The sequence below is a fragment of the Haliaeetus albicilla genome, chromosome 5, assembly GCF_947461875.1.
Source record: "Haliaeetus albicilla chromosome 5, bHalAlb1.1, whole genome shotgun sequence".
Lineage (NCBI taxonomy): Eukaryota > Metazoa > Chordata > Aves > Accipitriformes > Accipitridae > Haliaeetus > Haliaeetus albicilla.
Window position 1 is genome coordinate 10,681,253 of NC_091487.1, and position 23,233 is coordinate 10,704,485.

General features: G+C 43.1%; 1 protein-coding gene across 5 annotated transcripts; it reads right to left on the reverse strand.

Annotated features, from left to right (window-relative positions):
* Nucleotides 1-2,136: 2,136 nt before the first annotated feature.
* C5H14orf180 (chromosome 5 C14orf180 homolog) lies at nt 2,137-20,265 on the reverse strand. 5 transcript variants are annotated; one of them, XM_069783321.1, is made up of 6 exons: nt 20,160-20,265; nt 12,424-12,524; nt 11,531-11,638; nt 7,636-7,759; nt 5,687-5,713; nt 2,137-2,894 (listed from the first exon to the last, which is right to left on the reverse strand). In XM_069783321.1, the coding sequence occupies exons 3-6, from the start codon at nt 11,546-11,548 to the stop codon at nt 2,692-2,694; spliced, it is 372 nt and encodes a 123-aa protein (XP_069639422.1). In that variant the 5' UTR covers nt 11,549-11,638; nt 12,424-12,524; nt 20,160-20,265; the 3' UTR covers nt 2,137-2,691. The 5 variants fall into 5 exon arrangements, with proteins under 5 accessions (XP_069639422.1, XP_069639424.1, XP_069639423.1 ...); XM_069783323.1 differs by lacking the exons at nt 11,531-11,638; nt 12,424-12,524; nt 20,160-20,265 and adding an exon at nt 10,125-10,333 and having other exon boundaries at nt 2,137-2,739; nt 2,824-2,891; XM_069783322.1 differs by lacking the exons at nt 11,531-11,638; nt 12,424-12,524; nt 20,160-20,265 and adding an exon at nt 10,125-10,333 and having other exon boundaries at nt 2,137-2,739; nt 2,824-2,894.
* Between the last annotated feature and the right edge of the window lie 2,968 nt (nt 20,266-23,233).

Here is a 23,233-nt window from a genome sequence, read left to right on the forward strand (position 1 = left end):
AGCTGTAAATAAATGCAGGCCCAGGAGCTGGGATTTTTTCTCCTATTCCCAGCCTTGTTACTGACCTGCTTCATTCACTTGCACAGATGCATTGGCTTTCTTGGCTTCAGTTTCTTCACCTGCAAAATGCCACCACTCTCCCAGGAATGGGGTTTAACTTTTATTTATTTCAAACATTCTGGCTTTGTAGCAAATTTATTTTGGAGCCTGCAAAATAAATAATACCTGCAGCCTGCCATGTATTTGTCTGACCACAGCAAACAATCCTGACCTGGGAGGCCTTGCAAGGCCATGGTGAGACAGACAACTCAAGTGCTGCCTTTGTCCATGTCCAAAACTGTCCCAACCAGAGCCTAGGCAGAAGCCAAGAATAGCCATTACTCTGCTTAATTTCCCTGACAGCCCAGATGTGATAGCCGTTCTCACTCACACTGATAAAGTTGGGCCCCAGCAGGGAGAATGTGGCCATTTTCCATTTAAAGCAGACCTGGTGGAAAGGTGGTCCCAAGCCCATCTCCTGGGGAGCCGTGCTGGGAGGTGAGCGCACATATGGACTTCACAGTGCCTCTGCATTTTCCTTCACAGTCCTAAGAGGAGTTCCTGTTTTACCTTAACCCTTTGGCTTGTTTTAAATTTACTGAAACCTGGTTGCTAACATACTAGAAGGGTTCACTCTACTACTATTGCTCTTAAGATGCTTGTCAGTTCAGGCTTTGCTTTCTTGTTGTAATGTGCCGTGGCTTGCAGGGAGGGAACTGTCCCTTCAGAAAAGGCTCCTGTTTTGAAGGGGCTAGTTGCTATGTGCCAGGAGGACATGTCAGTCCAGACCTAAAAAAGGAACGCCACTGATTTGCCAGAGTTTCAACATGAACATTAAAAATACCATAAACTTTAACAAATGCAAACAGAAGTTGCAATGAGCCCCTTGCCCCATGCAGGTACCAATCCAAACCTTTTTATCAGAGATTCACCAGCACACAGGTTTAAAACCTTTCTTTATTACCTAAACAGCAGGGCTGAGATGGGGGAGAGGGAAGGGAAGCAGCAGTGAAACTTACCCTCAGAGCTGGGGTACCCAAGTGTTTTGCACAAATAGCCCCTGAGCTAAACACTCCTCCTGCAGCAAGCTCTGCTTCCCAGACCAGCAGCGTGTCGAATGCAATTGCTGTGGCCTTTGACATCTTAGAAGGAGCATGAGAATAGCCACTGAAATCACTTCTTTCTGTCTTGAACTGCATTTTTTTTTTTTGACTTGTTCTCAATCTACTTGCAGCTCACTCTCCTTTTGTGAGAAGGCTGCATATGCTTCTGCTTATCCTCTGCCTGGTTAAAGTCCTGGGGCTGCTTGGAAGAAGGTTGGAGGGGCAGAGAGGTATGCCCCTCTTTAAAAAAAAAAAAAATTAAAAATAAAGCACCATTTTTTCTTTTTGGTGAGTTACGATGGCAGGGGAATTTGAGCCAAGGTCTTGCAGGCATCTCTTCCACCTTCTTTGCAGCATTTTCTTTCTCTTTTTTTTCTTTTTCCTTTTCTTCCGCTCTTACAGGTGATGTCAACCTTATCATACCAAATAAACCCAAGCACACATCAGGTGCTACTTGACAAGAATCTAAGGCCTAAAAAGCTGGTTGTGTTGGTTTTGTCTAGGGAAAAAACATAGCTGAAGCTCATAAGCTTGCAGTCACTTGCTCTCCTCTCAGACACCCAGAGAACCATTCCACATTTATTGCATGATCTCCATTAAAAGGATTCCCTTCAGAGACGTGTATACTGTGGTGGGACAATGCAGGGATAAAGGGGCTTTGCCTCCCACACCTTCATAAACAGCCCATATTACCATTGTATAAGACCTTGAACACCCAGGCTTAAAAGCATAACCTCTGACTGAATACAAGCACTATCATAAATCTTGTAAGCTCAGCTAGTGGGGTTTATGGACTGAATCAAACCCAGAGGATTAAACTACTGATTTGATAATTAGATTGGGATTCAATGCTGCTATTTATTATGTTAGGCAAATAAACTATTTACTGTTTAAATGAGTTTTCATGTTCTTTTTCACACCTGGGAGTCAAGTGAAACATTAAGAAACAGCTTTTGCCCATGGAGGAAAGAAATGCATGAAGGGAAACAAGAAAGCCATTTGCTGGGTTTTTACTAATAATCATTTCAGGTGTATAAATATAGCAGCTTGCCAAGCCTTTGGCCACCAGAGCAGTGTTTGTGGAATAGCTCAGCTTTAATTTAACTTTTGCAGAATAGCTCTTAGGAGACTTGAGGAGAAAGACGGTTGGGTATTTAAAGCCTTGACCTGAGACTCGGGAGACTTTTATTCAGAGCTTGCTGCCACCTGCACAGATCAATGTATTTCTCTCTGCTTCTGCTCCTCATATCAGCAGTTGGTAAGCTCTTTGGGAGACAAAATTCAGATACTTCTTTGCTGTTCAGGATGATGGAGCATGAATTTGGTGGGACCTCTAGGTGCTAGTATGACCGCCCACTAATATGAAAAGAACAAAGAAGAAAAAAGAGAACAAGTGGCTGCTGGACAGTGCACAACAGGGGTGTTTTTCTTGCTGTTTGGGGTGGATGCTCACGTGCTCCCCGCAAGTGGCTGGAGTAGACTGGGAGCTTTGTGCTGCTGCGTGCTGGTTAGCAGTGCTCTGAGATGTCTGTCAGGCCAGAGGACATTGCTACTGCCTCATAAACCAAGTCCAACATTTCTGAGCAACGTGTCTTATCTGAAGAAAGAAGATAACAAGTTGGGATTGAAATTCCTCCAGGACTTTGACATCTTTCTTCATGCTGGTGTAGTAGAGACTCACAGCAAGGATCAGCACTGCGCAAAATGAGAGCCACAGGAGCACAGGCAATCCAGATGATGACCTGTCATCTACTGAACGGTGATGAGGAGAAAAAAGAAAGCGACATTAATTTAGTGTCATCTTAAACACTTCCCAAATTTGACCCCCTGCTGATGCCTTTGTCCCACTTTTCTGGGAACAGCAGGGTACACAGGGCTCTGGTTGCGAGTACTTCCGTAGGCATCAGCTAAATGATCGTGAGTCACACCTCCTGATGGAGGCTGGTGAGTACAAAAGATCTCATCTAATGGAACATTTAAAGAGTTTAATTATATACAATAAGAACAGGATTACCATAGCTAATGCATGATCTCAAGTTTCCCTCCAGCAATTATTTTTTATACCTTTATGCTAAATGTTAAGTTAAATACTAGGAGAATATTAAGCTACCTCGTCTAATTATTTAATGCTCACAAATGTTCCATAAAAGAGGGAAGATCTAGATTTCTGTCCTTTTCCCTGGTAACTCAGCTTGTTTGGGGCTCCTAGTAATTACAGTAAGAGCCAGAACGTGGCTCCATTAACCGAGAGGCATATTTAGAAAGCTCTGGCAGGTTTAACCTCTCTGTAAGTGCTAGGTGTGCTAATAACAGTGGAACATCCTCTGCACTTGCTATTAAGCAGGGGCACTGTAAACATTTTTCTTGCCTTTAAAATATAGTTCAAGTATGTTTAAAGTGCTATAGGTCAGGCCCAGTACATATGTGGAAATCAATGGGCTACATTCAGCTTGCCAACATCTGTGCCTCAGCCCTTGCACGTGTGTATCCACCCATGGGCCTTGGGGATTCAGTTTGATTCAGATCTGGCTGTTCTGTTTGACTGCATGGCCATTGCACAATCGGTATTATTTTATAAAGCACTTTGAGTATTAAACATGCAGTATAAAGCCAAATTCATGCCTGAATAAAAACCCATAGTGTGCAGCTATTTGCCTGCCATATGCACATAATCAATAAGAAGATAAAAATGTGGTGTGTATTATTATGGGTAAAGGACCAACATTAGCTGTAACATATTTAAATTAGCTTCTAGCACGAGCCCTGGAATACACACCAGTCAATTAAACTGTCATACAGATGTACAGAGAGGAAGGTAAAAGTCATAAAACCAAGCGAGAAACACATAATAATGTATCAAAAAGTGTATGGGGAAAAGGTAAAATGTTAATAGGCAGTCATTTTATAGCTAACCAGAAACCAAATCAATGTCCCATAATAGACCTGAGTGAATTATTTGCAGCAAATAATTTATTCATTTGAATTTAGCCTTTTTTTTCTGTTTGTAAATTATCCATGAGCAGACTTCAATTTTTATAAATTTGTTTATTTGGCATTATTCTATGAATGGTTTATATGAAGGTATTTAGCCAGGGAATTACTCACCACTTTCTGCTTTTGCAGAGATTTGTGATTTGGAAGTTGGTATTTCCCTTGTGTGATCTCCCACACCACACAACACAGTTCTCAGCTGGGTGACCACTTGCCTTTCAAAGCATGGGGCCCGGCTGACGAGCGTACCTGGTAACAGTGAAACTTTTCTGTGAAAGCTAAACAGCTTTTCACATCAGCCCTTTTCTATGATGAAGTGCTTATAACCTTTTTCATTCTTGCGAAAGTTACTTTCCATGTGAAATTTCTGGGTGATCTCAAATGCAAACTTGGCTTTTCCTTACATCCTCTCCATTAGGGAGCATGTTCAGTGCAGGAACAGAAAAAAAAATAATGTGGAAGAATAATCCCACCCACAAAATAGTCATGAGCCGTGCTCACAACAGCTTCAGCACATCAGTACAATTATGCGCTTAAATGCAAACTTGCTTTTTTTCTAGATTACAAATAGAAAATTAATGCTTAAATTTGTTAGTTAAATTGCTTGTTGGAACAATACACTCAGCCCTAGACATGTGCCCAGTCTAAGAAAAAGGCAACTCATCTGAGAAAAGCACTGGACTGGGATACAGGAAATTTTGGTTCAGTTCCTGCCTTGGACATACATTTCCACTGTTACCTGAGTGATATTTGGTCTTTTCTTTTTCACCTGGATCTTTCCTGCCTATACTACCTTGTTCCTAGCCCTATAACTGCTTTAGCTGAGTCTGCCATTGGCATGAGCATACAACCCCTCTTTCCTGGGCAATAGCGACAGCTAGGGGATATGGGGACATTTGCTTGGGAGGCCTTTTGGCATCCCAACACTATGGCTCTGTGTGTGTGTGTATAAATGCATATATATAAGTACCCCTCTCCCTTTACTGCATTACATACAGCAGGGGCTGGATGTTGGCCAGAGCCTCTAGAAATGATCACCATCATAAGAACATCCAGACACACACATTTGCTTGAGCGTCTGTGAGGCTGGCTGGCCTCAAACATCCTTGCAAACAAAAGAGAAAAAACAGATTATTTTTATTATTTCTACCCTGCTGCCAGCATATAAATGAATTGTCTCTTCCCCACATATGAAAGTCAGCAGGGAGAACTATTGTTTTGCTTGGGGTGCTTTCCCTGCATATCTTAGTGAAAAACCTGTACCTATTCTATTGCCATAAAATATATTAATTATATTTAAATTAAAAATAGCTTCAGGGATTTCATTTTTGTTTCCACTATTTGTCTTACTAGATGTCTTGTTTAAAATACTGCACCAGACCTTATCAACACCTTGTGCTTCATATGCTGAGAACAAAAAGCAACAACCACTGACAGTACCAAATGCTTTGTATACGGAGGACATATTTGCACAGTGCATCCCAGCAGCCAGAGAGCAAACTCAGGTTAGTGCCATGGATGGCTCACAGTTATAATGTGAAACTTCAACTTACCCACTACGTAGTCATAGCAGGAAATGGCTAGAAAACAGAATGAAAATGTTCTTACATGCCTGGAAAGGCCTCTTTGCAGCAGATGAATAAAAAAGCAAGTGCCAAGCAGTGTCTCTGAAATTGCCTCTTGCCTTATAGATGCTGGGCCACCTCTTACACCACTTTTGGCTGCACAGAGTTATGTCAGATGAGGATCTACCCACTCCATGCAAACATGCAGATGTAGGTGCACTTCAGGAAAGTGAGAAAAAATTATTGTATGGGGAAATTAACTCTATCCCAGCCGAAACCGGGACGGGGGGTCAGAGACAGAGATTGCTGCTGTTGCAGGGAGGTCAGGAGTCAGCTCTTGCAGAAAAGACCTCCCTATTCCACATCATTTCTAGAAAGGAAAGGAGATAGACCAGCAGGCTGAGAGAAGAATGAAAGTTAAAACACCAAAGCCCACTGTCAGATACAATTTTCATCCAACAATATCCTGGAACTGCCTCTGTTTGGCAGCCGGGGCCCAGACACAATCCTTATGAAAAGTCCAGAGAATGGAAAAATTTCAGTGGTGCCAGCAACCTTCATCTTACCAGCCTCTATGTTAATAACGTTGTGTGGGCAAACACCAAATCATCTAAATCACAGGCTGTTTGCAAGACAGAGTACTAACTATGGGTTGTGACATTTCTCATGCCTTCACGTAAAAGAGTCATTCTTCTCCATCCTTGCAGCTCCCTGGAACTCAAGCATGGCTGTGCTGAATTCAGAGCCACTGGGAGATGAACCTGCTCCCCCCAGGCTGGATTTGGCTGCAGGATTATCAGTGCTGATGTGAGGGCATGGACTCTGGAGGGAGCCGAAGGAGGTATTAGCTCTCATCAAAATCCTGCTCTTGAGCAGTCAGGTGAGCTTCAAATAATTTAGCGCTGGCTTACTGAGTCTTCCCAGGAGTTCAGTTTGATGGGAAAGCCCAGGCCGTGTCAACAACCTTATGAAGAAACAGCTTTTCCCTCCTGCATCAGGAGGCACCACAAACAACGTATTGCACAACCAATGAGAAGTCTGTTTAGACACATCAGCAGATGCCAAGTCTTGTTTTCAGAAGCTGAGTAGCAGTCCAAACAGGTGGCTGACACAGAAATTTTACCATTCTGTCACCTGTGTTTTTACTGACTGATGTATCAAACCCACACAATTTTAGTTCCCTAACAATAAATACAATTTTTCTTAGTTGGGTCCATTTGTGGAACTCAGAATGAAACGACAGTTCTTATTTGGTTATAAATTGTATATAGCACGTGCAGAAGTGCAAACTGGATCCTTGTGCTAGCCCTCTGCTTAAGGTCACTCCCAGTTCACTACACTGAGCAAACTGTAACTTTGGCTCATGAATGAAAGACCAGAGATTATGCTAGATGTATCATTGCTTGTATGCCCTCCTTGGCAAAAATGATTACACCCTGGCTACTTTTAATCCCAGCGGGTCAGCTAGGCTCAGACCTTTGCTATTGTATCCCATGGCATGCATGCTACTCAGAAACATGAAAGGGCTGGCTCCTTCCCCGCCATTACATTCTGGTTACCTAGAATGACATAAGCGTGTTTAAATTTGGTCTGGGATCCTTTTCTGTGAGTGGAAGCATTGTTCTGGGGTAGACCTGGGGCTCAGCCAAAGCCATGGTCTACACTGATCCCCGTGGGGGCTGACTCAGGAGTTCGCCGAGAGAACAGCCCTGAGGCTGCTCCAACGCGATGCAGGAGCCTGTTTTCTCCCAGGGCAGGCAGGCAAATGGACCAGATGCAATTCTGCAGAGCACAGAGCAAAAACTGTCTGTCGTCTGTTCCATGCTGAGCTCAAAATCACGAATAACATTATCAGAGGGAGAAGCTGATGTGGACAGACAGGGTGGATGTTAGAAGCTAGAAAGTTCATGCCAAAAGGCTTAATAGCTTGAGCATACCATATTCAATGACTTCTGGCTCACGGAATCGAACCTTTCTCTCTGCTTTCCGCTTTTCCCCCACAGCTTGGTCCACAGGTGGCCTTTTCCTCAATATTGAAGGAGGATAGCTACTGTCATCTGTCTAAAGAGTTGATCAAAACACAAAACACGTCGCCATTCAAACCGGAGTAATGCATCTGGGTGAAGCTTTGCGCTTTTGTGGCTATGTTACCACGTCCCTCGAAGGACATGATATGAAACACATCTGTTTTGACATTTATAGTCAGACCACTGTAATATTTATAACAAGACAATATGGATATTCCTTCATTGTTATAGGTCTTCAGTACTCCACAACTGTTTTCTCAGGAAAAAGGTTGGTTAAAGTAACAGGCAGCAAAGTGTTCAGAAAGGATTTCTCTGAATTGGAGTGAACAATTACTGAAGGTGGGTGCTCAACAGCCCTGGGGTAGACGGACATAAATGTGATATGAAATATATGAACCATATCATTGGGAGCACCTTTGAAATGTTCTTCTGAGCTAAGCAGCTCCTTTCTGAATGTAGTGTTGCCATTTCAACAACTGAGACTATGCAGCAGTTTTGGGTTTGGACACTATCCTGATGGGTATGAGAAGGTAATTTGTTTGCACTTTGATATCACAATTACATTGTTGCTCTGGTTTTTGCTTGGAAGCCACACTCAGTCTTTGATAACGGAATCAGATTGCTGTGGATTCTGCCAAATGACAAGAAACAGAGCTGCAATAATAGTAGTAAGTCCCTTTTCTGCCTAGGAATGCTCCCACGGTCAATTCCCCAAAGTGAATCCCAAGCATCTCAGTTCAGAGACACCCACTGTCCTCTGGAAGTGGAGACCAGATGGCAGTTTTCCTACTTTTCAAAGACCTAAGTGGGTGACAGAGATTCTCCACATTTTATTTTTGCTTTAAAATCAAAGTCATCTTCCCTACCCCTTTCTCCTCCTTCCCTCTGTTCCTCTGCTAGGTAAAGAGTATTATTTCTTAGATGATTTGTTTGCTCCTTCTGGTCACTGTCCCTGCTCCTTATTTTTCCCTTGTGTGTCATTTCCCCACTCAGTGATTGCACGCTCCTTCCTCTATGTTTTTCTTCCTGCTTTAATCTTTCTACTCCTTAATCTCTGCTACTTTTGCCCATTTTTAGACTCATATACCCTTGCCATGCACCTTTTATCTTTGGATGCTTTCCCCACATTCACCATTTCACACACCCGCTCCTTGGGCTGCAGAAGCAGGATTAAGTGCCATTAACCACAGTCTGGGGGTGTCAGACCCCAGACTACAGAGAAGAAGTAGGTTTCCTTACGCATCACACTCTGGATAATCTCAGAAAGGCACATAACATAGCCAGCAGGAACTGCCATGAACATTTTCAGCTTTGATACCTTCTCCTGAGGGATTTATGAACCAGATTTCAGCTTAATTTATCACTGATAAGGATGCTTTCTCTGACCTTGGGTCATACAAGCATCCATACCACCTCTGTCTCATGACCAGGGACATTGTATGTTGGAGCTCTGTGGTTTTTATTCAGCAGCTCAGAAGCTGGAAGACCCATTCAGGGTATGGGAAACCTGGATTCAACTTCTTTCTAAGTCCAAAGGAATAGGAACCCACATCTCTTATATGCACGCCCGCATCATCAGAGCTATGGTGCACACATGGGAGCAGGGAATCTCAGTCTCTGTCACTGAAGCTGTCTCATTTGGCCTCAAATAATTAAATATTCATTGAGCTAAAGAAAGAAAGAATGAAAGAATGACTTTACAGCCTGGTGTTTGGGTGCTCCCTTGGGGGTGGGAGAAGTCTGCTTCTATCCTTGCTCCAATGTACACTTAATATGAAATACTTAAATATTCTTTGGAGCAGTCACTGGGAACAGGGTCTCTCATCTACCAGGTGAGTACCCTAATCACTCTGCTATAGCCACATACACACACACTTTCTGGCATAATGAATATTTAATTAGTCTGTGTAAACTGAAACATGTTCAGGGAGACACAGCCCAGCTCAGAGTAGCAGTGGTTGTAGCTTTAGCCAGGAGGGCTCCTCCCGTGGCACAGCCAAGGAAACTGAACCTTATATTTGAAGAGATTTATAACTCCCAAGTGTGGCTTTTGTCCATAGGAGCTTTTCCAAACACAATAGCAACATCACACCAGAAGAGAAAAACATTAAACAACTAGCTGGTTGGGTAGCACCTAGCCAAGGAAGAACTTAAAAAGGAAGTGGTATTTACAGTATTTACTAGACTTTAATAACTTATGGAAATCAAAGCTACACAGTGTAAGAAGAAATGATGCATTCTCCCCTCAGACAGAAACTTAGTGTTACCATACTGTGACAAGAGCTGGAAACCTACCGAAGTGCTAGCCGGGAAATTATTTGCCCTTAAAACCAACCCATTTGTGAAAAGCTCCAGGTGTTGGACACAAGGACTCTATCGCCCATCGAAAGATTACTTACCGGCAGCTCCTCTGCACTAGAAGGTGGGGCTGGACATATCTGGGACATGTACTCTGGATGCCAACATGAAGCCTCCCACACGAAGCTTCAGTTGGAAAGCCACTTGCTCAAGAAAATGAGAAGGAGCAGGGAAAGCGTCTGGAGATCCCTCTGCAGCGAGGACTGCGCAGACAGTGACACCGAGCAGATGGGAGCAGCAGCAAATGACAGAGGAGTGGAAAGAAGAGTTTCCGCCCTTCATACCAGTGTTGGCTTGGGAAGGATGACGTTGCTTGAAATGTACTCAGTCACCAAAAATAGCACATAGTGATAATACTGATTGTGCAGCTGGAAAGCAGGGCTTTCCTGGCAACTGGAAAGGGCCTGAATGGAGCAAATCACAAATAAACACCTACGTATTTACGTGCGTAAACATGAGGTTGAGGCTGTTCTTTTTATAATGATTGCTGCATTTCCATGATCATGTTGATCTCCTTTCCAGAAGCCATTCCCAATCTCAAAAATCTTACAAGTGGGATTGCTTTTAATCCTTCTCCCATTCAAAATATATGGGTAAGGCCATCAGGAAATGATATAGATGTAGTGGGATCACATATATCTCCCTCCAGTACAGTTATGGCCTCACTTTATATGTTTTACAAATTAGATCCATTATTATAGTAATAAAGTGGGATTTTAATATTAGACATTTCTACAGATATTATAATAAGATTATTGATAGGAAGAGAGGTGATTTACTGTTCAAGAGGCTTTAACAGCCCCTTGTCAAATGCTGAAGGCTGGTCATCATCAAATATACAATTTCCGGTCAGAAATACCTGCCGTGACTGCTGAAATATGGTGGTTTACTGTCTCTACAAGCACAAGCTTGAGCTTTTTTTGCTGCTCTTTTCCTGGAGCTATTTATTTGCTGTGACATGGCTAAAGTACTCCAGTTTTGTGTTATTTTCCAGGTGGTTGGATGGATTCTTCCATGGCATGCTCAGACTGGCCCTCGTTTTGCACCTACCCAGTGGAGCGAGGGTTGCAAGATGTTTGCATTGGCACCACGAACCAGAGGGCACAGCAGCTCTGTGGGCTTCACGGTCTTAATCTTCCTTTCAGGGACCTGGGGAGTGGGTGAGTAGATGGGAAGGATTGGGATCCTCCCCCAGAGAAAAGTGGGCCAGCACAGCAGGGGAGGCATCTGTGGCTGATGGGGGGTCAGCAGCCCCCTGGAGCCTTGCTGCCCTCCCGCAGCTCAGCCTCTGCACGGGTCTGAAGTGCTTGCAGGGGCTGCTGTCCTCAAGCCCTTCCCTTTCCAGTGGTGAAAGCAGCGTCAACATAGAGAAGAACTGATTTTGCTGGCCTGGGGCTCTTCACTGAACGCACCATATCTAAAAGCCACCTGGAAAGAGTTACCTTACCTTCTCTTTCCTGTACATTGGGGTGATGGAGGGCTTTTCCTCATGCTGCAACCGGCTCACAGCTGCAGGACTTGTGAAACGCTCTCAAAATCCCCTCTCTGGTGTATCCTGCAAGTGTTTCACAGCAGTTATTTTGGGATACCTAAGCTGAGCTTTTGGTCGGGAAAAGTCATTCTTCAAAATTTTGTTCATAGTAGATCCTAGACAGAAAGGTGACAAAGCCTTCCAAACCGTGGTCCCTAGCTTCAACTCTGGTTCCTCCTTCCTCCTATTGTGATAATCACTTGCTATTAATTAATATAAGAAGGAATTCACCTGCCTACTTTGACCAGCAAAACTGATGGAGGTGGGAAGAGGGAAGCCATCATCCAGCTTTGACTTTCTCCATGTGAATTTTCTCATTTATTTTTGCTAGCGTCATCCAGCAAGGCATGTAAGAGGGCTTGTGCAGCCTCTTACTCCTGCAGAGAGTGGCAGTGGGCTCGTGAGCTTTTAGACCTGAATGAAAAACCTCATTCCTGCCTTTTTCACTGAATCTGGTTTTGTTGAAGGAAAGGTCTCACATTTTTCTAACACTTTGCTGGAAACTTTTTGGTATTTTCTTTAAAAAAACCCTGCAAAAAAGTCCAGGGGGGTTGTTGTTTTCAAGAAATGGACATATGGAGACAACATTTATCATCTTCAATGCCAGAAACCATTTCTTTTCAGGTCTAGATTCCCCTTAGATGTTAATTTTATTGAAAAATAATTGGGCAGCTTAGAAATGTTTTCAGGAAAGATTGCTATCCAAATGTTAGGAATGATCTTTGCATAGTGTCATTCTCACTTTTATCCCACAGTGTGTTAATTATATTGATAGAAATGTTGTAAATGCTTGAATAGTTAGTAGTTACCTGGGCACTCCCGTTCCAGTGGATAAAAATGTCAGGAGTCCAAATCTCATAGCAGGGACAGATCCATTCCTACTAAGTGCTTTTGATTGCAGTTTAACAACCTAATATTGGATATAGATGAGGAATAAAACACAGTTTAATGCATGAAGTGAAAGATTCCAGGAAAATAATTTCACTAGCCTCTGAAATCACTGGTAATAAATAATAGTTAAAAAAGTGGGGTAATTTCTGCTTTGGAAGATGGAAGAATTTCCTTTAACATTGCCCTTCTTTTAAAGTAATTTTTCTTCTAAGCTTTGTTCTCATTTCATGCAACATATGTCAGAAGCAAAGCTGGACAAAGAATTAGTAAATTAATTATTTAGCTGATGAGCGTCACCTCTATTTCTTTCAGCTAATTGTTCACAAATAGATAGTGACTTTTGTGAATGTATTCATTATTCAGATTTATTCAGTGGATAATTGCTGGGAGTAATTCTTTGTAGATTGCTTGGAAGCATTTTGCTGTGAACATTTAATAGTAAAAATCTATCCAGGCTTTCAATACAAGACAAACTAAAAATATCTGTAACTGCTGATGGAGTCCTTAAACACGAACAATATACTGCAGTCTTAATGAGCAACGCCAGTGTTTTCAGGAAGAACTCCACTACTTCCCATGGTACACAGGAGGGAAAGCAAAGACATCTCAACTGTCTGTGTAGTGCTGACTTTGAATGGTGCACATTGTATATGCAAATAAGTTTTTACAAGAAAAGGGCTGCTTAAGTGTTTGCTCAGCAGAAAAACAAAACAAGCCTGAACAGAACATGATTGACTTCCCAGTGAATAAATATGAACAGTCCACACAAAGAAACTAACTGCACAGCCAGTATTTCCCTGCAATACCCCAATGGAAGATGTCTAGGAAATAAACATAACATGATAAAACAATTTTACACTCAGAGGATAGCTGTGTAACCATATGAACTCTTTTTCCATTTCCTTCTGCGGGAATAAATATTCTAGACAAGCAAAGTACTTTGTAAATGATGCCTTTGTGGGGATTCGTCTGGCCTGGTTCAATTATTTTGAAACCTAGCAATTTTCTCATATCATTGAATCTGGTTTTATTGCAAATAGGGTCATAGAAATAGTCACTCATTGCAATAATGGACTTAGTTTATCTTAACTATTAACACTTCTAGTAGGTTTACACACACGTATATATTCAATATTTATGGATATGCACAGTGCATATATATTAATAATGAAGCAACTTTATCTCCAACAATCTGAAAACAAAATCACGTAATACCATACAGTGCAGGGTGCAGTGGTAACTGGAAGCAGCATATCAGGATAACAGAACAGAAAAGGAATAAATAAATTAGAAGGGAGTCTTCCGTATCTTCTTCAACTTCCAGAGTGTCAGTTGAGCCTTTGTTCAATATTCCACCTTTTGTGGTTCTGTGTGCTCTTGATTAATAATTTACAGATGCACCTTTTGGCAGTAAGGTAAGTAAGTTTTGTGTTTGCCAAGAGTGATTTTCCACCAGTCAAGGAATACATCAGGAAATAAAAAGGCAAATTGCCCCACAGAGTATAATTAGCTGTGTGCCTTCTTCCTTTTCCTGCCTCTGGAGAAACAGATTTACTGCTGAAAGGTGTGGGACACCCATGAGGTGTCATACAGCACCATTTCTGCTCCTCAGACCTTCCAGGGAGGAAAGCATTGTATAAATCCCAACCTCAAGACAAAAATCAGCCCTTCGGACTGTGCATTTCCATGTGTATTCCACAACCAGAAGGGTCATGGTTAATGTCTTGTCTGATGGTCACTCCAAAATGGGGTGTTTTTGTGGAGCTGGGGAAAAAAAAGATCAACAACAAAGCATGATGGAGACAGAGCAATGAAGGTGAAGATGGCCTGATAACACTTGGTGTGTGTAGCCAGCTAGGCTGAAAGCAATCAATTTTCCTTTCCATGTATTCATTGATCCTATGATGCCCAGAGATCTGTGTACCCAGGTGCAATTGTCCCTAAGGAAGGGCAGCGTGGTCAGTAGAAAGCACAACACTGACAGTCCCTATGGTGCTCCATGAAGGACCCACAAGGGTCCTGTCCTCCCAGTGAGACTTCTGTTCGCCCTTTAGGTATTACTACCCTGTGCTGGAAATTTTCATGATCACACATATCTACAAGCTCCCTTTTGATGTAGATAGGCAGACCTGAGGCCATTCATCCAGGAACTGCAGGCCTGGATTGTTACTCTTTGCAAAAATTAGATTAGGCATGGTAATACCACATGCAGCCATCTGATCCAGCACAACAGAATTCATTTCTGAAGGCAGAGCCCTGGCTTTATTTGTGGATTTAGCAGGTCCTTCTGAGCGATGATTGCCTTCCTGGAGCTGTGGCACCAGTTTCAAATCCACAGCATAAAGGAGTTTGTACTGGTTTTGAACTGAGCTCTTTCCGAAGGGAAAGACACAAGCATTGAGCAGAACGTGTAGTAGGGTTTTGCGTCGTGGTGAGAATGTCCCCGCTGCAGGGCACAGTGATTTGTGCTCTACTAGGACTGGCTAGAAATTATTTAACTCTGTTGAGGAACCTCGTCTCAATTCATCTCTGGCATGAATCCATTGATATATAAAAGGCATGGATCTGTCTCCATTTCTTAAAATTGCCTCTCTTAGTCATGCGTCTTTCCGGGTAGATGTTACAAATAACCCCAGAGTACTTGTGATGATATATAGTAAACATAGAGAGAATTTCTGGCTGCTGAAATGAACTTTCTAAATAATTACAGAATGATTCCACATCCTTTTCATAATTAGACCCCTGAGATTACAGCCAAGGTATTATTTGTAATTCAACATGCATTTTTATTTTGGAAATGTCCCATAAGCCATTAGGTTTATTCCACCTGAGGTTTTCTAATTCGTTCTGTTCATCCTGCCACTGGGATCTTAAATGTAAAGCATGTATTGATTGAATAAGAGTTACCAAGTAACCATATGCTAATAACTGTTGTTGGCTCACTGATTCCACATCAGCCAGTCCTGTTGACATGGGATGTAGGAGATGGACAGGGCTGGAGTGAGTAAGGTCATTCTGAGTCAGCTTTTGTCACACGTTTATCGTATTTTAGGAACAAAAAGGAGCAGAACTGGAACCTCTGCTTAAAGGACCTGGGCTGCTGTTGATGGCAGGGCTGCCATTAGCCATGAGATGAATGAGAAAGATGAACCTGATGCAGCAGGAGGATGGCTGAGCTGGCATAAAACACAAAGGGAGGCAAAAAAAGACATGAAAAGAAAACCCCTTAGAAACAGCAAAAGCAGAATTATCTTCAGGAGTTCCATTTTAGCAGTAATCATTTTGTGCTCTCTGTTGTGTTGATTGGGGCTTTCTGTAACAACTCCCCATTTTCCCAGGAGAGTTTTGGCCTGAGGAGAATTCAGGCTAGGATGACTGCAGGGTATAGCCTAAAAAGGGGATTAGTGGTCTTGTCTAAATCCCAGGTATCAAAAGGCTTCTGTTGACTTCTGCAAGCCACTCTCTGTCCTTAATGGATTTTAGAAACCTGGTAGCCATTAATGCCAAACTGGTGCTGAGAAGGGTGTCAAGGGGACTGCCAGCAATGGGAAGGGAAGAAGCCAAGGGAATCGTAAAGCACCTAGGTGCAGGCATTGCTACATACGATGCTTTGAAGGTACTGATGTAAATGTTCTTGAGCTCCATTTACAGTGTCACCTTGGAAGGGATTAGATTAGATTAATGACATGAAAGAACAGAAAAATGGAGAAAAGAGCAGATCGAAGCATAAGAAAAGCCCAAATGAATAAAATATGCATGAATTGGAAAGAGTTTGTATGGTGATATTGGATGATGAAGAATATAAAAAGCAAGTGGCAAATCCCTCTGTCATTGGCAGTCATTTTACATTAATGATAAGTCTATTAATGCCGATATTTGTTCTGGATTTAATTTCTTGTAATTAATATGTAAGTCTTTCTCCTCCATCTCTCCAAGCCCTGGAGGCTGGTGTTTTCAGAGTAAAACAAGTAGGTTTAACAAAGAGTAATTGGTACAATTTCCAAAACTGTCCAAGTGCTTCTGGAGCCTATATTCAATTGCATCTCTATTTAAGCTGAGGCAAGGAAGCTAAGCAAGGGAAAATTCAGGCAGCACATCAAAGAATGCTTGTGGACATCAGGGCATACAGATAAGTCAGGTTGAAAGCCACTTATGTTTTGCACAGGCAAGCTAAAGATTTAAGTTGTGGGTTTGTTCCAAAGCAGAGCATCCTTTGGCATGCCTGCAGGAGTGTTGGAAGGTCCTGCTCATGCCAAGACAATTTGTGTCTTACAATGGGGTAGCTAAGAGCAGGATGGACTTTTACTGGAGAGTGTGGAACTGGGGTCCAACTCTGATCCCTGGCAGGTTTGGATCAGATCCTTAAAATGCTGCCTAGGAGGCAGCTTGTTACTAGCTGCCTTGTAACAGTTACAGACGTCTTTCTTTTTTCGCCCTTCTCTCTCCTTCATTCTTATCAGAAATTTGGTCCCGGACCAGGAAACCTCTCAGCTTAAATTAATATGTTGGTCAGAATCATCTCTGCTTAAACAAATGCACTTTTTCTGATGTGGAGCATTTTCATCAGCATATTTTTCATCATCTCAAATGTATGAGCCTTTCAATCAGTTTCCTCAATGAAACAATGGAAATTACTTTGCCTTTTCTTTTAAAGCTAGACAAATGCAAAGGCAAGAAATAAGTTTCACAGGACAGCTATGGAGATGTTGAATTAATAGTGTCTGAAGGGACGAAAACTGAAACTGAGCTTTTGGTCTATCCTACGATTCTGGTTACGTGGCTGTTCCCTGACAGAGGCAAAACTTCTCGGTACAGAGAGCTGGTTCAGTGTCTTGCATTCTCTCTTCCATGCATTATATCTGCTCTAGCAAGCATTTCTGGGAGAAGAATCAAGACTGGAGTGCTCTTATGCTCTCTACCTAGTGTTAGCATTTCTCCCTGTGGATTGGAGAGCTGGAAAAAATTAGATCCCTTTTGGAGCATCCTGGGCCAAAAGGGTCTTTCCAACTCTATAGTGAAGATGATGGAAAAGCAAGGCCACCACTCGCCCTTCAGACAAGAAGACCTCTCCTGCTTCTGTGACTCCCTTGAGGCTGTAGAACTGACACCAATTCCTGACACTCCTGGTTTTGGCAAGCTTTGTCACTTGCTGCATGGATAGTGCCAGAGCCGGGAAATAGCGTCAACTTCTTTGATGGACATATTTGACGGTCCAAATCAAAAAGTTATTAGCAAGGGATGCTATAAGACTTCTTTACAGAAAAGTTGCCTTCTGTTTGACCGACATTTTCTTTACAAGGCTTTTTTTGTGCAACATTTCTAAAAGAAAGTTTTTTCTTTTTTTTCCCCACTCCACAATCAGGGATGCCGCTGACTCCAGTGAAGAGTTCCACATGTGGAACCCCTGCAGGATTTCACCTCTGTTAGTCACATCTATAGAACTGATAGATCTCCATTAAAAGAGCAAAACTTATCTCTGTTAGGGCACTTTGGGTCAAGCTGCCTTTCTACTTACACCCCTGAAAGAATGTTGCAGTGAATGGAAGTTTGTTAGGGCATGTGTAGTGGCATTTGCTCTTTGGTTAAGTGAAGTAATATGAAATACAAAGACTGGGGCAAAGTACTGTTGATCCCAAAACACAAATATCAAGTTTCTTGTCTGACCAGAGCAATAATTTCTATTTTTCTCTGGTTAAAGTAATGTTACTATGAGGGGCACAGTCTGATTGTGAGGTTGGCACTCTGCTCTCTTGAGCTATGGCTCTGCTGGCTTCTGCCAAAAGGCCAAGTAATTTCATCTGTTGCATTCCAACTGCCTGGTCTGCTATCACTAGCTTATTATAACTGGTGAATTTCCAACATTTTGGCACTTCCAATGCACTGGCACACAGCGTAAACTTCTGAATAATAAACCCTGCTTGCAGTACACGAGTGAAGAAAGTATCTGTCTGCTTCACACTTCCTTCTCTTTAAATGAATTTTTCTCACAAGCATTCATCTCTGCACAACGACACCTGCTTCCCATTTCTAAGACTGGTAGCCAGCCTGCTCCTCACCTGCTCCTCCAGCCTGGGTTCGTCCGGGCTGTGTTGGGTGACTTTACCTGGCATTTGTCATGGCGGCAGCAAACGCTGCAGCCTGCTACCAGAGAGTGATGGGTGATCCAGGTGTTGGGTGCCTCTCCTGTTTCAGATGGTTGGGCGTATTGAGAAACACACGCTTTCCTGAAGCCTGCAATTTTTCCTTGGATGCAAAATATGTCCCTCCACTAAAGCACGTACAAAAAGCATATCTGAGACTAGAAGAGGAGAGGATTTCCTCAAACTAACCCATAGGAAGGTGCATACTGGAGCCACCACTGTCATGTCTTTCAGGAGGAGCTGGTGTGAACCAGCATCCTGTGTTGGAGAAGGAGACCAAGTAAGTGCCAGGCTAAGCAAGGCTGGTGGGTTTGCATGGCTATGATACACTCTCTGTTCTGTGCTCCCCATTGCTATTTCAGAAAGGACACCTTCAGCTCCTTTGCCTTTACCAAATAGAAATCAAATACCTACAAGGCAGCAAAATGGCACCGCTTCCTTTTTTCTGGGGATGTGCAACATAAATAAACAATACAGAGAAGGAAAAAGAAAGGGAATGTGGAGAATTTGGAGCAGGTGGCACTGGTGGTTGTCACCTTTACTTGTTGGTTCAGAGTTGGATTTTGGGGCAGCGTGTAGTGGAAATGGGCTGGCCCTGGACAGGAGAAGCTAGCACTCCAGTGTACCAAGCAGCTCTCAGTCCATTAAGCCATCTGTTTACACAGGAATCTCTTTTAGAAAACCAAGGCTGGAGGTATTTTGGGGATGAATTCCTCCAAACCTTGGCTCTGTCCAACTGTCCATGCAATAGTAGCTCTGGCCCTAGGCATGTGCAACTAAACCCTTCCTGTCTGAAATCTTTGCTTTGTTTGCTCCCCCAAAAGTAAAGTAGCTGCTCCAGGACGCATATCTAGAACTTTGTAAATTCAGATACTTGCCAAAACCTTTTATTGCATAACAGTCCTGTCTGAATAATGACCCATTCACTCTAGGTGCTTTATATGAGCAAAATGGACGTTAATTCCTGGGTTTGGGAATGGCACTAGGAAGAGAACATAGAGCTTTCCTGATCCACACAACGTTAGGCAGGTCAGACCTCCTTTCTGGAGGTAGATTGGGTTGTTTGGCATCTGAAATGTTGCCTACCTTGTTTTCAACATTAATGGCAAAACAGGCTCTAAAGAAATAGATTGTCATATTGCTTTTATACTGATTCAATTCTAAAAAGTCTGATAAGAGATTTTATTGCAGATCCTAATAATGGTTATTATTGATCATAAATAATATGCTCATTTTCATAAGTCTTGTTTAAGACCAGGGCTGTGTAAGAGCCATAGATACTGGTAAAGAGACTGTTCCTGCCCTGAAGCCTCTATAAACTGAAGGAGCAATGCCAGTTTACACCAGACTAAAGATTCGGCCCACAGTTTCCAGAGAGGCTGAATATACAACATAAGGGAAAAGAAGCCAAGAAGCCGCAGCGTTTTGACAGAAGCAGGTTAAGCAGTTTTATTATAGAGGCTCTCTCCACACTGGCCTATACAGGCAAAACCACAAAGCGTTTTTAGACATACCTGTTGGTCACGATGAAAAACGTAGGCAGCATCTCAGGCTGACATATCTAGCTTGGGAGGCCTGCTCAGAAAAATCCTTCATCAGAGCAGCAGCTGTCTCCTTCCCCTGAGCAAATTCCTTTAAAGCTGTCAAAGATGCTGTAATCAGACTAGGTCATCAAAACCAGTCCTCCTGAGGACTGGAAATAAGATCCAGAGATGAGCATTCAGCTACATGGGCAAGGTCTAAAACACTAAAGTTTCCATTGAAATTAAATGAAGGGACTGTAATTGCTGTGAAAGAAAAGCTAAGCAATTATTGGGAGAGCCCGAAAGCTTTCAAACTACCTCCTGAACTGATGCTGGCTGTAAAGCAGGGATCTATGTACTGCATAACAGAATCTGATAACAGAGCAAAGCTTTTACCGGGAAACCAACTTAGATAACTACTGGAGCATTTGCCTGTGTGGCTCCTGGAGCTAAGGCAAATTTTAATGGAGTTTTCACCACACAGTTGAGTAGTTTTATTACCAGGTTAAATAAAAAAGGTTAATAAAGTAATAAAAATGGATTCTTTGTCTTCTTGATTTCAAAACATGAAGCTGTGGTCAATATGTTTAATAATTTGTAAATAGAGTGGAACAAAGCACAATAGCCATGGTGACTACTGAGGGGATTGCTGTGCATTTGCACCCTCTCTTGTACTTGTGCTTGCATCAGCAGTTTTGCAGTTTCCATAAATCATTTGTCAGTAAGGAAGAGAAAATGGACCAAGTTACTCTCTTATGCAATGTTTACTGCTGTTACTGGAGCTACATCTGGGATAAATTTGGCCGGGATTTGACTAAATCCATTCTTGGATAAAATTAAAAGGTATCAGCGTATTTGATTTTAGCTGTATTTACAGTATATTGTTTACAGTGACTCTGATTTTAGGTGATTGATCCCTGCTTGAGGAATAGTATTAGAGTAAATAAATAAAAATTTGTCCTTAATGCTTCTCCAGTGCTCTGGCATTACACCAGATGCTGGTTCCCAGATCTTTCCTATTGCTCAATTTTTTTGAGAAAAGAAATCATCGCAGTGCATGGTGCAAATGTTTGCATAACTACGGAAAAAAATGAGGAATAAACACCCTCCCTCCTAGGCGAGAATAGCTGGGGAAAATCACTGACTGATCAGACACCTGATGTGCTGATGGTCTAGCCAGCCCTTTGGTACCACTGGGCTTACAGCTGCCCAGGATGCTGCTGCGACGGGCACAGGCGAGGGGAGGACACCTGAACTGCAAACAGCCAGTATTTAAGGGGAGGAATCTCTGGGGGGGGAGAAAGAAAGAAAATGCAGGTAATAGGCTCCACTGAGCTTCTGAAAAAAGGTAGTTGGAGGAGAGGTTGCTGAAGCACAGGAGAGGTGGAGGTGTGTTATGGGGGCACGGGGATCTCTAAAGCAGTAAGGGAGACCCCAGACCCCAGTAAGGGGAAAGCTGGTGCAGGTGAGGAGCGGGCAGCAGTCCCAGGAGGTGGATCATTAGCGATATCGAGGAATCCATTTCCCATTTCTGATTTGCTGTGTTCATCAAAGTCTCCGAGGGTGTTTCACCCAACTGGCTCTGTGCTGCTTTTCCCATCTATCGGAAGGGGAAACTGAGGCACCGGGTTGCAAAGTGACTCGCCCAAGGCCACTCAGCGAGCCAGCAGCAGAGCTGAGTGCTGGGGTCAACTGATTGCTCAACCCACCTCCTACAAAATCCCCTGCTACCAGGGGCAGGTGACTGCTCTGAGATGCTTCAACCAAAGGCTTCTGCAGGCTGTGAAGCTCACAACTATCCAGGGAGAGTACATCAAGAACAATCAGAGCATAAAAACTGTGTGAAATGTTGCTATAAATCCTGTAACACCGAAGATCAACCCTGTGAAAGTTTTGCAGTGAGGCAGAGTGTGGAGCAGGTAGCAGAGAGGAATATCGCAATGTATATAAAGCCATATACTTGCCTGAACCCTCTCGAAGAGCAACACCCACCAAAGGGACTGTGCTTGAGTGAGCCGCAGGGCTTCCTCAGCTGTTTATCCTGGTGAAGGGTATTTAACAGCCGAGTCAACTGGCTGAAGCTCAGCTGAAAAACCACAGTGCCAAAAGCACAGGAGACAGAGCCAGTGCAATAAACACAAGGCTGCCTTGATTTTTTTCTGTGTCTAATTATATATATGTGTTCAGAATTCCTGGGAATTATAACCTTAAAGTCGCTTTTCCTTCCTCAAAGGCTATGACCCTGAGTTAAGCAACCAAGAACAAAAAGACAAGTGCCTTTACTCTGCAGCTCCTGTGCCACATTACTCCTGTATCGAATCTGGCAGCTTCCAGTCTTCCCAATACTATAATTAGAGCATCTCGCAGCCATCGAAATAGCACTGACCCTCCTCGCAGCGCTGACCTGCCTGCTTTGCAGCTTTCATCTGTCACGCACAACAGCTCCTCGCCCACACAGAACAAGTGCACGGAAGGGATGGGGGTTTTGCATTTCGGCTGTCCCTGGCCTGCAGCCTGGGTTCACACATCACCCTGGCTCCTGCACACCCTGCCCTGTGTTATGGGAGGCTGGCTGTGCTGCAGCTTTTCTGCTGGAATGGGGGAGCTGGGTGAAATGGGGAGCTGGAGGAAGGACACACTTTAATTTGACATCCCTTCATCCAGGTTGCTTCTTGAATTAGTGCACGAAACTTGGCTCTTTGTCAACATTTCATTCGTGTTTGATATATATGAATGTGCAGACTGCTGATTTAGGGAGAGCTGAGACCCCAGGGTAAATTAACACAGCCTGGTTTCCTTCAGTCTGTGCTGTTTGTCTGGGCTTCCAGCTCCTGAAACCCCTCACTGAGAGCTGGGGACCCCCTGTCACCTCCCGAATTCCCTGCAAGGGCTGGGATGAGAGGAAGGAACAGAGGCTTTCCCTGCCAAGCAAGGATTGCTGTGTTGCGGGTCGATGGGCTAAATTTGCCCTCAATCTGCTTTGAACAGCCACGTGGATTCAAAGTGCTCTCAGTATTTTGCTGAGTTTCATTTAGAGGAATTTATCCTCCTTAGTAAATGGGGTG